The sequence below is a fragment of the Amphiprion ocellaris genome, chromosome 2, assembly GCF_022539595.1.
Source record: "Amphiprion ocellaris isolate individual 3 ecotype Okinawa chromosome 2, ASM2253959v1, whole genome shotgun sequence".
In the NCBI taxonomy this organism is placed as follows: domain Eukaryota; kingdom Metazoa; phylum Chordata; class Actinopteri; family Pomacentridae; genus Amphiprion; species Amphiprion ocellaris.
Window position 1 is genome coordinate 39,934,495 of NC_072767.1, and position 12,753 is coordinate 39,947,247.

At 37.8% G+C, this 12,753-nt stretch overlaps 1 protein-coding gene across 1 annotated transcript in view; it reads right to left on the reverse strand.

The window, feature by feature from the left end:
- The window catches only part of ell (elongation factor RNA polymerase II), a 36,310-nt gene that overhangs the window by 22,150 nt on the left and 1,407 nt on the right, over positions 1 to 12,753 (reverse strand). Inside the window, exon 2 of the mRNA XM_023267264.3 lies at positions 86 to 130. Coding sequence (XP_023123032.1) covers positions 86 to 130 — 45 coding nt within the window. The remainder of the gene's footprint in view (positions 1 to 85; positions 131 to 12,753) is intronic.

Below are 12,753 nucleotides of genomic sequence, written 5' to 3' on the forward strand. Positions count from 1 at the left end.
CTTCTAATTTATTTTACCATAATTAAAGTTTTGTGTGCATGGTATAGAGGAGACAGTGAGTTGGAGCGAAGCAACATGTTCTTACCCCTTGGTTTCCATTAAATCTGATCAATGGTCGTGATGACAAGACCTGCACAAAAACAAAAAAAACAATAGCATTATTAATTAAAATTTTCACAGGAAACACATTAAAATTCTTAATTTAGGCAACATCTAACAAGTTTCCAAATTACTGCTCATGTATAGACTCTAAATTGTTCAATAACACAAATCGGTGCTACTATATTAACGTTTAAGTGCTGCAATATCAATTTGTGAGGTAAATTCACTGTAATTTGTAAACTGAGCCTCCATTTCCCTTTTTCTTTTTTTAGCTATCAGAAAGAACATCAAGCACCTGGGAAAATATCTATCTGTGAGTTTCTGCAGTTTCATTAGCGATGTAATTTTCAAAAGTCTAGCCTCAGTTCATGATTGTTATAACTGATGGAAGGTTTTTTTCTGCCAGCTGACACACAAATTATACATTGTAATATTAATACATCAAAAGTATACTGGAAACTTAACAACGCTGTTACTCTAGCCAAGTTAAAGATCTATTCTTGCTGTTGCTCCCTCTGATGAAACTGAAAATCTGCAATGCATGATCACGACATTCAGTTTCCCTCTGAATCAAAAACAGATAACTTGTCTGCTATAACTTTGTCTGACAAACACAAGGAGGCAGAAAAACAGAAAGTACTCTGACTGTGAGTGTGTGTGTGTGTTATACAGTCAACCAGTCACCCAGAAGTTGGCACTCATACTGACATTTTTCAAATATCTTCAGACACAGAGGCCCCCAAATTAGGCTCACATAAGTCCAGTCATTGTGTGAGGGTAAAATGCAGTCAATGTGACAAAATTGTTTGCTAATGGCAACGTGTCCTACATCAATGTTGAAAATTTAGGTTTTGAACTATTGGTTGGACAAAATAACCCATTAGATGATCTCACCTTAGACTCAATGCAAATTTTCCTTATGTGATATTTAGTGGGCTAAAAGATCAATGGAATTAATCAACAATGGAAATAAGTTAATTGCAGCTAGGGCTGGGTAATTTAACAGATAACTCAGTTTATTCAACATAAAGGTTTTTAGCGAACCTAATTTTACTTACAACAATATGTTTGATAAATCAGTTCTTTTAGAGGGGCTGTCACCCTACCCAGAATGCACTGCAGCTGCCATAACTTACCTATAAGTTCAACAAATACAAGCTTACCTTGTTAACAAATACCCAATAGCTGTCAGTTAGCAAGTGCTCATATTCTTTCATTTCATTTCATGTTCCAAACACACATGCTCATAAAAATACCCTGATAGGACATTACACAAATTAGTTTGGTCAATTTATCTACATTATTATGTCAACAAAATTCATATATACAATATAATAACTTTAATAATCCCCGAAAGGAAATTCAATTGTCTGGGGTCTCATCTGTTTACTTTAGAATTAAATGGTCTAATTAAAAACTATGTTTGCATAAAACATAAATACATAAAATACTAAATAAAATATGACATAGAATATACAACATACACATAAAAACTGTTTGCGCAACTTAAAAAGGTCATTTAAATCAGTAAAGTTTAAATTGTATTGTAATTAAATTTATTTTTTATTATTAAATTAGTAATGTTTGAGATAAAATATTTCTAAAGTAACTGTCCTTGTTCAGTCTCCAAAAACAATTAAACAGTGACTAAAAGCAATGAAGCAACAAGATTCACACACGAGAAGTCTGAGCAGAATTAACTCTTTTTTATAATATGGATGGTAAGTTTGCGTGTGACATATTTGATTTAATAATATTATAATTGGCAGAGGAATGGACTCCTTTAAGTTATACCTGTTTCCAATTTACAGGAAACAAGAGATCAATGGGATTTCCACTTTGCTTTCAGTTGTAATCAGCTGCTTCAGTATCAGATCCACCTGGGTGTCAGTTTTAGGTATCGGTTTATCATTTGATGTTTTTTCTTATATTCCACATTAAGTTTCAGTTTCACCTTTTCATATGTAGTAAACAGCAGCATTTTAATTCCGCTAAGTGACAGACTTTAGAGAAAGGAGAGTGAAACAGAATCCATTTCAAAAACAGAGTACAGTTTGAGTCCAGAACAGACTGCATGTCTGACAGTGATTCATTTCTGTGTAACTGCAGCAACTCGACCACCATCACTGTAGAGCTCCATGTTGTACACTGACTTCAAGTTAGAACTATTACAGAGTGAGACAGATGTTCTGATGCCAATGCCAACACAAAACAGCAAGTAACATACAGGAAACATGGAAAGCATCAAGTCAAAACAATCTGTCTTTGCAAACCTAAACCACTCCCCCAAGAGCGTTGGTGACATCAGTTGATTGCCTTTTAGCCTATCAAACTCATAACGCTGAATGGAATTTTAAAAAACATTTTCTATACTGATGTTATCAATAGTGTGACAAAATGCAATCTATGACAGGAATAATTCTGGCATTGTATATTTCCTAAACATCTGAAAGTTACTTTGTCGTTTCCTGGTACTGCTACAGTGGATAAAATGTGATCAAATGAAAAAGCTAACAGTTGAAGGGAGGCCAAGTTTATTAAAGACACAACATGCTTTGTATTCTTGCCTGATGCTGACCCAGAGATATGGAACATGCACATAAACACTGGTGAGCTTCTGTTCACTGTGTGGTACACTTCGTTTACTAAGAGTAAAAATGAGTACTTGGTGTAACTACATCCAACCAATACAAGCTAGAATTTCCACAGTTAGGTATGTATAGTACATAGAAGAGATATGGATTGTGGAAATGGCAAGAACTCCCATAGATTTTAATTCGAAGAACTTTAAACAGACCGTCAAAATCCCCTCCAGACATACCACAAGATATATCAAAGTAGTGTGCTTTGATTAATAATTCGTCTTTGTCCAGTTAGAACATCTTAACATTTAATCTATGCCTGTTTCCTCAGTTGAAAATATCCAATATCTATTACATGAAAACCATTTTCATTTCAAAAGTTAAACTGTATCCTATACAACTGAAAATCGATTCTCAAATTATGTACACGTTTCCTCATCACATTTCAGTAAGTTTGTCCACGTACAAAATGTTGACAAATCCAGAACAAACCTTACTGTCACAACTTTACACGCTTTGGCTAGTTTTGCTCTTCTGGCATGTGTGTAGCCAACTTGTTTAATCAGACATTTGAGGACTCAGATAAAAGCCAAGTCTGTTGTGAATAAATGTGTCCAATGTGTCAAATTTATGGCACAATAGCTTAGCTGGAAGTGCATGATTCTGAGAAATTCTTAACACAATCTGAAGCAGTAGCATGTGTAATACCACATCACACACCCATTAATATATCCACCCCTCCACTTAACCACAACCACACCTAGAAGCAGTGGAAAGTTTAAAGTGGTTAAATATTGTCACTAACACAACCACTGCCACTGCTTTTACAGGTAATGCAAACACAGTACACCATACAACACAGTTCTGCTCAAAATGAGGCCAGAAGGTGTAAAATTTTGAGAAATTACTTCATTTTTTAAAATTAATGTTTTATGTTCAAATCATGTCCTGTCTTTACTTGTGAGGTTGTGTGAGATAGCGGTTTGTTAGAATAGTCTATGATTGTGTTTTCATGCCTTGAGTTTCAATTTAACCTCTGTACTTCCACGCATGTATGAATAGTTTCTATTTCTTTCTCCTCACAGTTTAATTGACCATATGTTGATTATTTTTCAAACTTTCCAATCAAATTTTGAGCTGACTCAAGTAGAGATATGGATAGATTCAGCAGGAGAGTATATGAAGTCGACATGGGATGAACCACACAGAGACAGATCCCCTAAATCAGGCGTAACCAGTGTAACTGTGCACATACACCCCTGGAGGATGAATCCCACGGACTTTGGTAATCCCCTGATTTTTCCATTATTGCCACATTTTTGGAGACATCACTCGGCAAATACTGGAAAGACTGCCATGAATTTTGGTGCAGAAACTCATGATGGCCAGAAGATTGAGTGCCATGAGCAAGACGAAGCATTCACTTATGCAAATTTGTACAAATATTCATTGTGCTCTGATATTCATTGTTCATGAATTCCCTTGAGTTTTTCTGTAGCGCCGGCATGGAGTTGCATTTGCAGTTTTGAGGGAAATGTCTCAACTATTGCATGGATTGCTATTACATTTCACACAGACATTCATGTCAGCCTGAGGATACACTGTAATTACTTTGGTGATGCTTTAACTTTACCTGTAGTTACATCATCAGGTCAGAAATGCAGTTTTCCCAGAGTTGCTTTATGACTAAATATCTGCAAAACAAGACATTTCCATCTACCTCAGCACAACTTTGTGTTTATGGCTAATTAATAAACAGTAACACGGTAAAATTGTGATGGCGAAGCATTATCACTGTGAACACGGTGTCATACTGACAGCAGAATTTAAACAGAAATGCGCCAGTAGCTTTCTACTTCTTTTTCTTCGTTCTAAACAGCTGTGGATTGTTGTATTTTGTCCTGAACTCTGCACACCCACAGCCTATGCAGGAACACCAGACCTTTCATGGAGCCACGCTCCCTGGTCTATCCCTGCAATGTTTAACACAGCACTAGTTTTAGCACTCCCACCCTCTGCCCTCCCCCTGCCTCACCCCCTCCCAGCACTGCTAACATAGTGCTACCCTCAGCCTGTTCATTTGAATGGGCTGCTGACATGTCACTATTCTCTGGGACCTGAGCCCAGAATGTTCCACAGAGCTAACCTTAGGGACAGAGTATGGGTCCTGACCACGGATCGAGGCCGTGGATGTTCCCACACACAGCCAACCAGCAACTGATGGCGGATCAGCTGCATAGTTTGGACCTGCAGTCAAGTAGTCTGTGATTAAAAACTAAACTAATGGCAGTGTTGGTCAATTCTGCTTCCTATAAATAAAAGCTTGTCTTCTGAGTGTATTTTTTTTCCTGCAGTATGAAAAAGCAACACATAAAGATAATACAGAAAGAATCAACTTACTAATAGTCCCAATTTTACCTGAGCATTATACCAACGAGGCATTAGTTACTGAAATTATTTAATGAAGAAAAGAAGGTTTTATTTTGAGTTTTCAAATAACAGAAAGTTCATTTTTGACCTTGGAAACAGCAGTTGGCAAAACGCTCATGACAAAGTCCATTTATTAACTCTGCAGCTGTTCACTACATTAGGCAATCCCATTTGCCAAGAACCATAGATTTTCACTTTTTCCTTTTTTTAAAATGAGAAATCCTTAATATGCTCACATTGCTTTCCCCAAAGATGTATTCTTGGAACTAAATTAAGGAAGTAAAGCCTGAATTGTAAATGTTGCTGGCTAACAGAGGCCGGTATTTTCTCCCTCAAACCTTGCTCAGGTTAATCGGGTTCATTAAACTGCTTTATTGGATAAAGATTTGCCTGCTAGGCCAAATTCTTCCTGATACCCAACTGAAAACAAGCCCAAGGTTCAGACCCATTAAGAATAAATGACAAGATGCTGGATTGCCACAATGGTATATTTCAGCAGAGTTTGGAAGCAGTTTTTAAAAAGGAAAACAGAGCAGAAACCTGTCATGATTCATTTAAAGTAACTGCTCAATTCAATACAGACTTAGCACACCAGGTTGAACTATATTCTCACATATAAAAGAGCAACTCTCTAGACTCTTTTAGCTGCACTGCTGGAGTATTTCTTTGTTTTGTTGTTAAAGCGCACAGGAATAGTCCATGTCTAAAGCCTGATGGGTATGGCTGTGGCACCCAAATTGTCAGGTGTTTAGTTGCATCACTGTCACACTGATGAGATGTTCCACTTGTCTAGTATTTCAGAGGTGGAAAGAGCACGTTGTGCCATGCACACTGCAGGGTGAAATGGTACTGGGTGTCCCTGCTCTCATGCATCATTGTTGAGTGTCTCCTGAGTGCAAAAATGTAGCGTGCAAGTCTGTCCCATTAAAACAGCTGCGACCGAACAGTGTCAGGCGAGTGTTTGAAGTAACACACCAGCATGTAGGCTTAATTGGGCCGACTTGGTGGTGTATTTACTGTAACTGGCTGTTCACCACTAGAAAGAAACCCTTTGAAGCTCTTAGTAATTTCCATCTGATGAATGCTGAGCCAACTTTTGATCTTGTGCTTGAAATGAAAGCATTAGATTCTTATGTACGCACAATTTCTTTGTTGAAGGGGTAAGATCACTGCATGTAGTGTCTGATAGTCTTGTGTTTATAGAACAGAAATACAAAACAATGCAATGCACTGAGATGTTTTAAGGTCTGAGATGGATTAAATAAATCCCCATTTTATGCTCTGTCATCTAACAACACATATATAAATGCAGACTGGCGGCATTGGTATTCAAATTGAGTTTCTTCACGTTTTTGTTTCACAGTACCTCAAGGTGTCCTTTAATAGCTTTGTCAAAACTACAACCAAACAATTATTTTCAAAAACGATCCACCCTGGAGATTTGAATTTAATGTGAATATAGCACAAAAAAACACAGCTATTGGTAATGCTTGAATGCAGTATCTATACTTAACAGTCTCATCACAAAAGAGTAATTTTGCAGAAAATGGAAGTGAGCGTTCCCAACTTAATAAATTAAACTCCTTTCAGATCTTAATCAGAGTTCTTCAAAGAACTGTGTTCTTCTGGTAAAGACAGGCCTTGACAAAAGAGATGTGAAAGTGATGACTCAGCAGACTTTCATACCAGAGTCAAAAAGACCAATAACCCCTGAAACAAGGAGGGAAAACTGCATTTTTACCAACTAATCTGAAAAATAAATCGCAAATTGGTTATTATCCTTTTACAGTTCTAAGCCCTTGAACTATGTGATTTTAACTCACTGGAGAATTACTTTTAAACTACATTTGCAAGGTGTATTCTAATCAGACTAAAAGTGCCGATACTTTTTTGTGGGTTTGTCATACCGGGAAAGACAGCCGCTCAGTCATACTTTGCAGTAAGTTCACAGAGATTGGTCTGGTGTGTTGGGGTGAAAAACAAGACGGGATTCAACTTTTCACAATGAATGCCATGCATTCTAGGAGAGATAACCTGAAAATGTGTGTGATTAATCCACTTTTAAACAACAATTGTCCCTCATCCCTCACTATGACAGCCAGTTTGTCACCCGACAAATTTGATTTTGATTTAGAATCAGTGACTTCATGGGCCTGACATACATTTTAAGCATGTGATGATATGTTTTGGGTAAAACCTGCTTTAAAGGAATATAAGATGTTTCAAACAACATCTTATATATTCAACATTTCTCTGCTGTGCCTCTCCCAAGCTCTGAAAGTAAATATTTTGGTATTAAATCAATGAAATTATCTGTAAGATTTACACTGGAGTCTTGTTTTCTTGTACTACAGAAGGAAAACCAATCAAAGTAATATTTTCACTAGGCTACTATTGATTTTAAATGCCCTGCTTCCATGCTTGCATAAAGATTGCTTCAAGGCCAATCATTTTCATGGCAAACAGCGGCAATGCAAACTACACATGGAAGACCATTTTCATTACTGGTGTTACTAGTAGCTTCAGGTGTAGATGGGTAATTAGGGAACCTTCCACAGCGTGTTAATAGTATCTCTGGGAAATTGAGTTAGTTCTGCAAGCTGAATATTTAATTGTTCTGGGACTTTTTGAATTATGTAACTAACGGTGGTTATATATGAAACATTCAGTGGGTTTACAGTGAGCGCGGATATATAATTCTGCGGAAAGGTTTTAGGTACTTTTGATGTTAAGATTCTGCCATCACGCAATACCATCAGAGAGGCATCTGATCATTGTGAAGTGCATGCCAATGACCTGAAGCTACTCATGGCATTATTTTTGAAAGCATGCTCACTTTACTTGTAGTGCTTCTAATATATGCACAGTACTGTATATCTGCACTCACTGTTAAATCACTGTATATCTTTATAGATGTATTGTCTCACAGTCTGCTGAAAATCAAGATAAAAACACTGTCACCCTCGAGAAGGGAAATTATGTTTTATAATTTCAACTGACATGTCACAAAGCTGACGTGAGTGACAAGAATAAACACTTGTCAGAGAGAGTGAAAGGCACACAAGGATAGATTGCAAGATTTCGAATAAAAAGAGGAATCTCCTTTCATAATCAGTCTTTTCAAATACAGAAAAGCCTGCACTGAGTTAGAAGCGGTTCCTTCAAGGTTTGGTCTGATTCAGTTTTTTTTTAATTGAAGCAGCAATCTTTCAGGTCTTGGCATTGATTCATGATCATTACAAATCACTGAATAAAATAACATCCTTAAGTTAAGGCTATATGCAAACAGAACTCAAATGTGCATAAAACTGATCCTCAAGCTTCAGTCAGCATTGAACATTTGTGCCCATTTCATGCATTATACTGCTCCAATATTGATTTAAAAAAAAAACACAATCACAAAGCATGTTTGTGGGCCAAAGATTAAACTATGACCTATGCACTGACGGATCTCTTGAAAAAGGCACAGCAGGTCAGGCAGTCTGCACTGTGTACAGTGACATTAGGTTGACATGGTCACTTGTGGTAACCCTGCCACAGGACAGAAGAACACCATGACATTTAGAGTCATATTTGGCCTTAGTGGTTATGGTCATCTCTTGCAGTGTCTCGTGATCTGCTGAAACTGGGGAGTAAGCATTCCTTAAATAACCATAGCACAGGCCAACCAGCATCAAGCAACAAAATCCCCACCCTGTCTCCATTACTTCCCATAGCATTCCCACAGGGGCTGAGACAGGGGTAGATGGCCAAGCCTATAGCCTGTCACCACAGGCACTTATAGTGAGAATTAATCTTCATCCATATAAGAAACTCCTACTCAGTTGACTTTAATGAAATAAAGTGGAATGGCTCAGATAAAGTATTACAAAAAGGGTGTTAATGCTTCGTCAGTGAAACCAAGAAATTCCAGTATAGTGTCAGCAGGTAAAATTCCAGTTTACCTGCTGACACTTGTCTGTGGTGACAAAGTAAAAAGCTCATCAAACAATACTGAAGATCTCCTCAGTGCAAAGACTGACTCCAGAGGCAGCAAACTAATGTCAGTATTTCACATCTCAAACATACAAACACTGATGAGTTTCCAGACAAAACTTGGGAACAATTCAACAATTGTCTTTTCTGACATCTACATACTATGATTTCATGGGCATGGGCATGTTTAATGTCACCATGTTTAACTGGACCAGGCAACAACTACATTTAAAAAGACCTAGATTTAAGACCACATCATTAAATGCATCATTATATTCATTACAGCTACTTATATTCAATTCCAGGGCTGAAACTGGAATGGAATGCAGAAGTTTGCAGAGCCAATTGTTCTTCACAACATGGGTGTCACTGCTGTGACATTAGTTTTTAAGAACCTAATATTAATACTCTTTTTTAATAATCTATAACCTTAGTACGAAACAAAAAGATGTAACTGCGGCCAATCAAGAGTTTAACATAACCCTTGGGCTGCGTTTGTTTAACGTGATTAACAAATTTATTCCTATTCAAAATTGACCAACCACTTCCGACCATTTACATACAATCATGACCTGATGTTGTGTTACATCTCCTTATTAATTGTATTTATGGTCAAAACTGGCAGTTATAATTGTATTAATTAAGAAACAATCAACACAACATTATTTTCAAATACTAAACTGCAAGAATTGTGTCACTAAAACATGAGAAAATGCATCAGGCCTCAAAGTCTGTCAATCAATCATTACATGATTGGTAAAAATGTGTGAGCTCATCCATGATTTACAATATGTGACAAAATTCTCACAAAACTGTGACTGCAGCCAGTTAGTTGTGTTGATGACAGCCAAGTTGGGCATCTCTATTGTCAAAACAATGGAGTATGGTCAGTGTGTATGTGTGAACTTGTATGGGGGCATATGAATGGAAGTCTATCCATTTAACCGACAGATCTGTTCTGAAATTCAAAATTTTGTACCTTTTGGTCCTTTAGTCTCAGCCATTCTTTGGCTGGACGCTTCTGACCATGAACACCAAAATTTATTTTATGTTTATATGATCCTTATGGAAGATATCATGACGTCTGATGTCAGCCAGACAAAACAAACTAAATTTTTCAGGCTGGAACACAACAGTAGTGCCATGGATTGTCAGTTCATATGCAAGCTTTTCTGTACTGCCTGTAAATGTTCATTTTAGATTTGTAACAAGCTTAATACTTTAGTATGATACTTAAGCAGTTGCCATTGTGGACTGAGACAGCTGTGTCTTTTGGAGTAAAGAAAATGAACTCTCTGAAGCACTTCTGAATCACGCTTTTGAAAGTGTGTTTTCCAATACTTTTCTATAACAACAGTCATCCAGAGACATAATTAAAAACTTTTATCTGTACTCTCCATAACCTTCAGCTTGATGACGCTCGGTCGCCTTACTCATTTCCTTGCTTATGTCACAGAGGGTAAAAAAAGAAAAAGTGAGTCTCTGGGCTGCCAGTCCCACAGAAGGAGCTCCAGTTCACTCTGTCCTCAGATGTACCAACAGAGGAACCCAGCTGACAGTCACGTCTCATACAGGAAGCAGTAAACGCACCCAGCTACTGCCGCTTGATGACTGTTGCTCAACCGTCTTGCAGACACAGCAACACTCAGCAATACTTTGAAGATTCTTAATACACCAACAGTGACTACTGGGCAGTTTAGCATCTGGTCCAACATTCTGCACTCGGTTAGCTCATACTGAAATGAAATCAGTCAACTTATAGGAATGTCTTGTTCTCCCTCAGTCTAAAAGCATGTAGTGACTTTGCAATGATGCAATTAAGAGTTTACCTCTCTTCCTCTTCCTTTTCCAGCTCACCCCTGCAGTTGGGTGCCAGCCAGTGTTAGAATTATGAGGAAGCTGGAGGCGCTTAGCTCCACTAAAAGGCATCAGAGCCACATTGAAAGCAGTATAAGCTCAAGTTTGAAGAGGTGGCACCTCAGTACTCAGTAGTTAGTGTTGGACCACAGCACATTTATAAAATGACATTCCAACCTCATAAAATGGTTAATTTGAGGGGAACAAACTAATTAAGTCTCTCCATCACAGCACAGCAGTTTATGAACTTTGAAAGTGGCAGAAAACTACACATTGCTTCAGCCTCTCAGATGATCCAATTTGTCTACCTTTATCCTTAATAAAGTAGATTTTTCCTACATTTCCTGACTGAACAAAGACGAACACTGGCACAGGTCAGAGCTTCACACTGATGGGAGTCGAACGTGGAGCAAATCTGACCATAATTTCTTCAGTGTAAACATAGAACGACATCTTTTGTCCATTGCTGTTTGCAGAAATGCGGTCTATGGTAGTTGATTTATTTGCACTGCTTGCTGTTCATATTGTTGGGCTTTAATTGTGGTCTGAATTTCAATGTGGTATTTTTGAATTACTTCTTTTAAATATGCATGGCTCTAAGCTCTTGAGAGTGCAGATGACTCAGGAGACTCTAGTGTGTATTACGACTGTAATGCAACACGCACACCTATATTGCAACTGATTCAGGCATGCGGCACACCTGCACACTAATGAATCCCGTGTGTCATATGGGTGGCTGGTATGATGTATGCTCGTCATCTGTCATTATGTGCAGCCGCTGTAACTGGGATTCAACAAAAGCTGTTGCCAGTCATAATTACAGTGCTTATTTGCCTGCACTCTCCTTATGCATCTCTAAATGAAAGAGAAAGTCAGCTGGATTGTTATTTAGCACTAAAAGGCAACCCAAACTGTGGACCATAAGGATACACCTCCACCCACACAAAAAGCCAAAATGTGAATTAAACAGCTAAGATGTAGCATCCCAAAAATGATGCTTTTATCACACTACTTCTCCAAGTGTGTGCTCCTCTCACACTGTCACACTTTTGATTACTCAATAAGCCATATCTAGTCAAGGTGATGCACTAAGCTTCACTGAGCTGTACAACTTCAGCAGCAAGTCTGCATGTCTATACAAGAGGCACTTCTAAAGAAAGATGCACCGTAACTGTCAAACATCATTCCTACTTTCCTGCTTCTGCAATCCATGTTGAAGCCAAAAACTCATGTATGAGGTGTGATAATTGCTTTTAAAAATGCAAATTACTCCTTAGAATATAACTTTGCGAGAGAATGTGCATTTAACATGCCTCTGTAGAATTAGAGGAATGGTGCTAAAGACCGAGCAGCATTCTGTTCTCGAGAAAAACCCTGCCGATATTAACTCCATAAACCCCAAGGTGCTTGAAACAATCCTGTATCGCACTGCTTCCTTTTGAAAAGTAACAGCCTATTCCCATTACAAGTGCTGTAAATGAAGGTTGGTGGCAGAAATAGTTGTGGGTATGTGCTTCTGCATGTTTTAGTCAAATTTAGAATACAGTTTTACCTGACTCTAGCCCTAATTAATGGTGAGACTGAGCAGGAAACATTCAGTGTGGTAAAAGTAATGGACAATAGGTAGGGTACATTCTCAAATCAATAATTTGCAAAAGAAGCAATAATGTTATGTAAATCACCAGCAATGCAGGCTGGATGAAGCAGTGCAAATCTCTGTGGTTGCACGCAGTCAAAAATCACCAAATTTAGCAAAAATCTCAACCTAAACACACTTTTTTCATTGCAAAAATGTTGCAGGTAACCA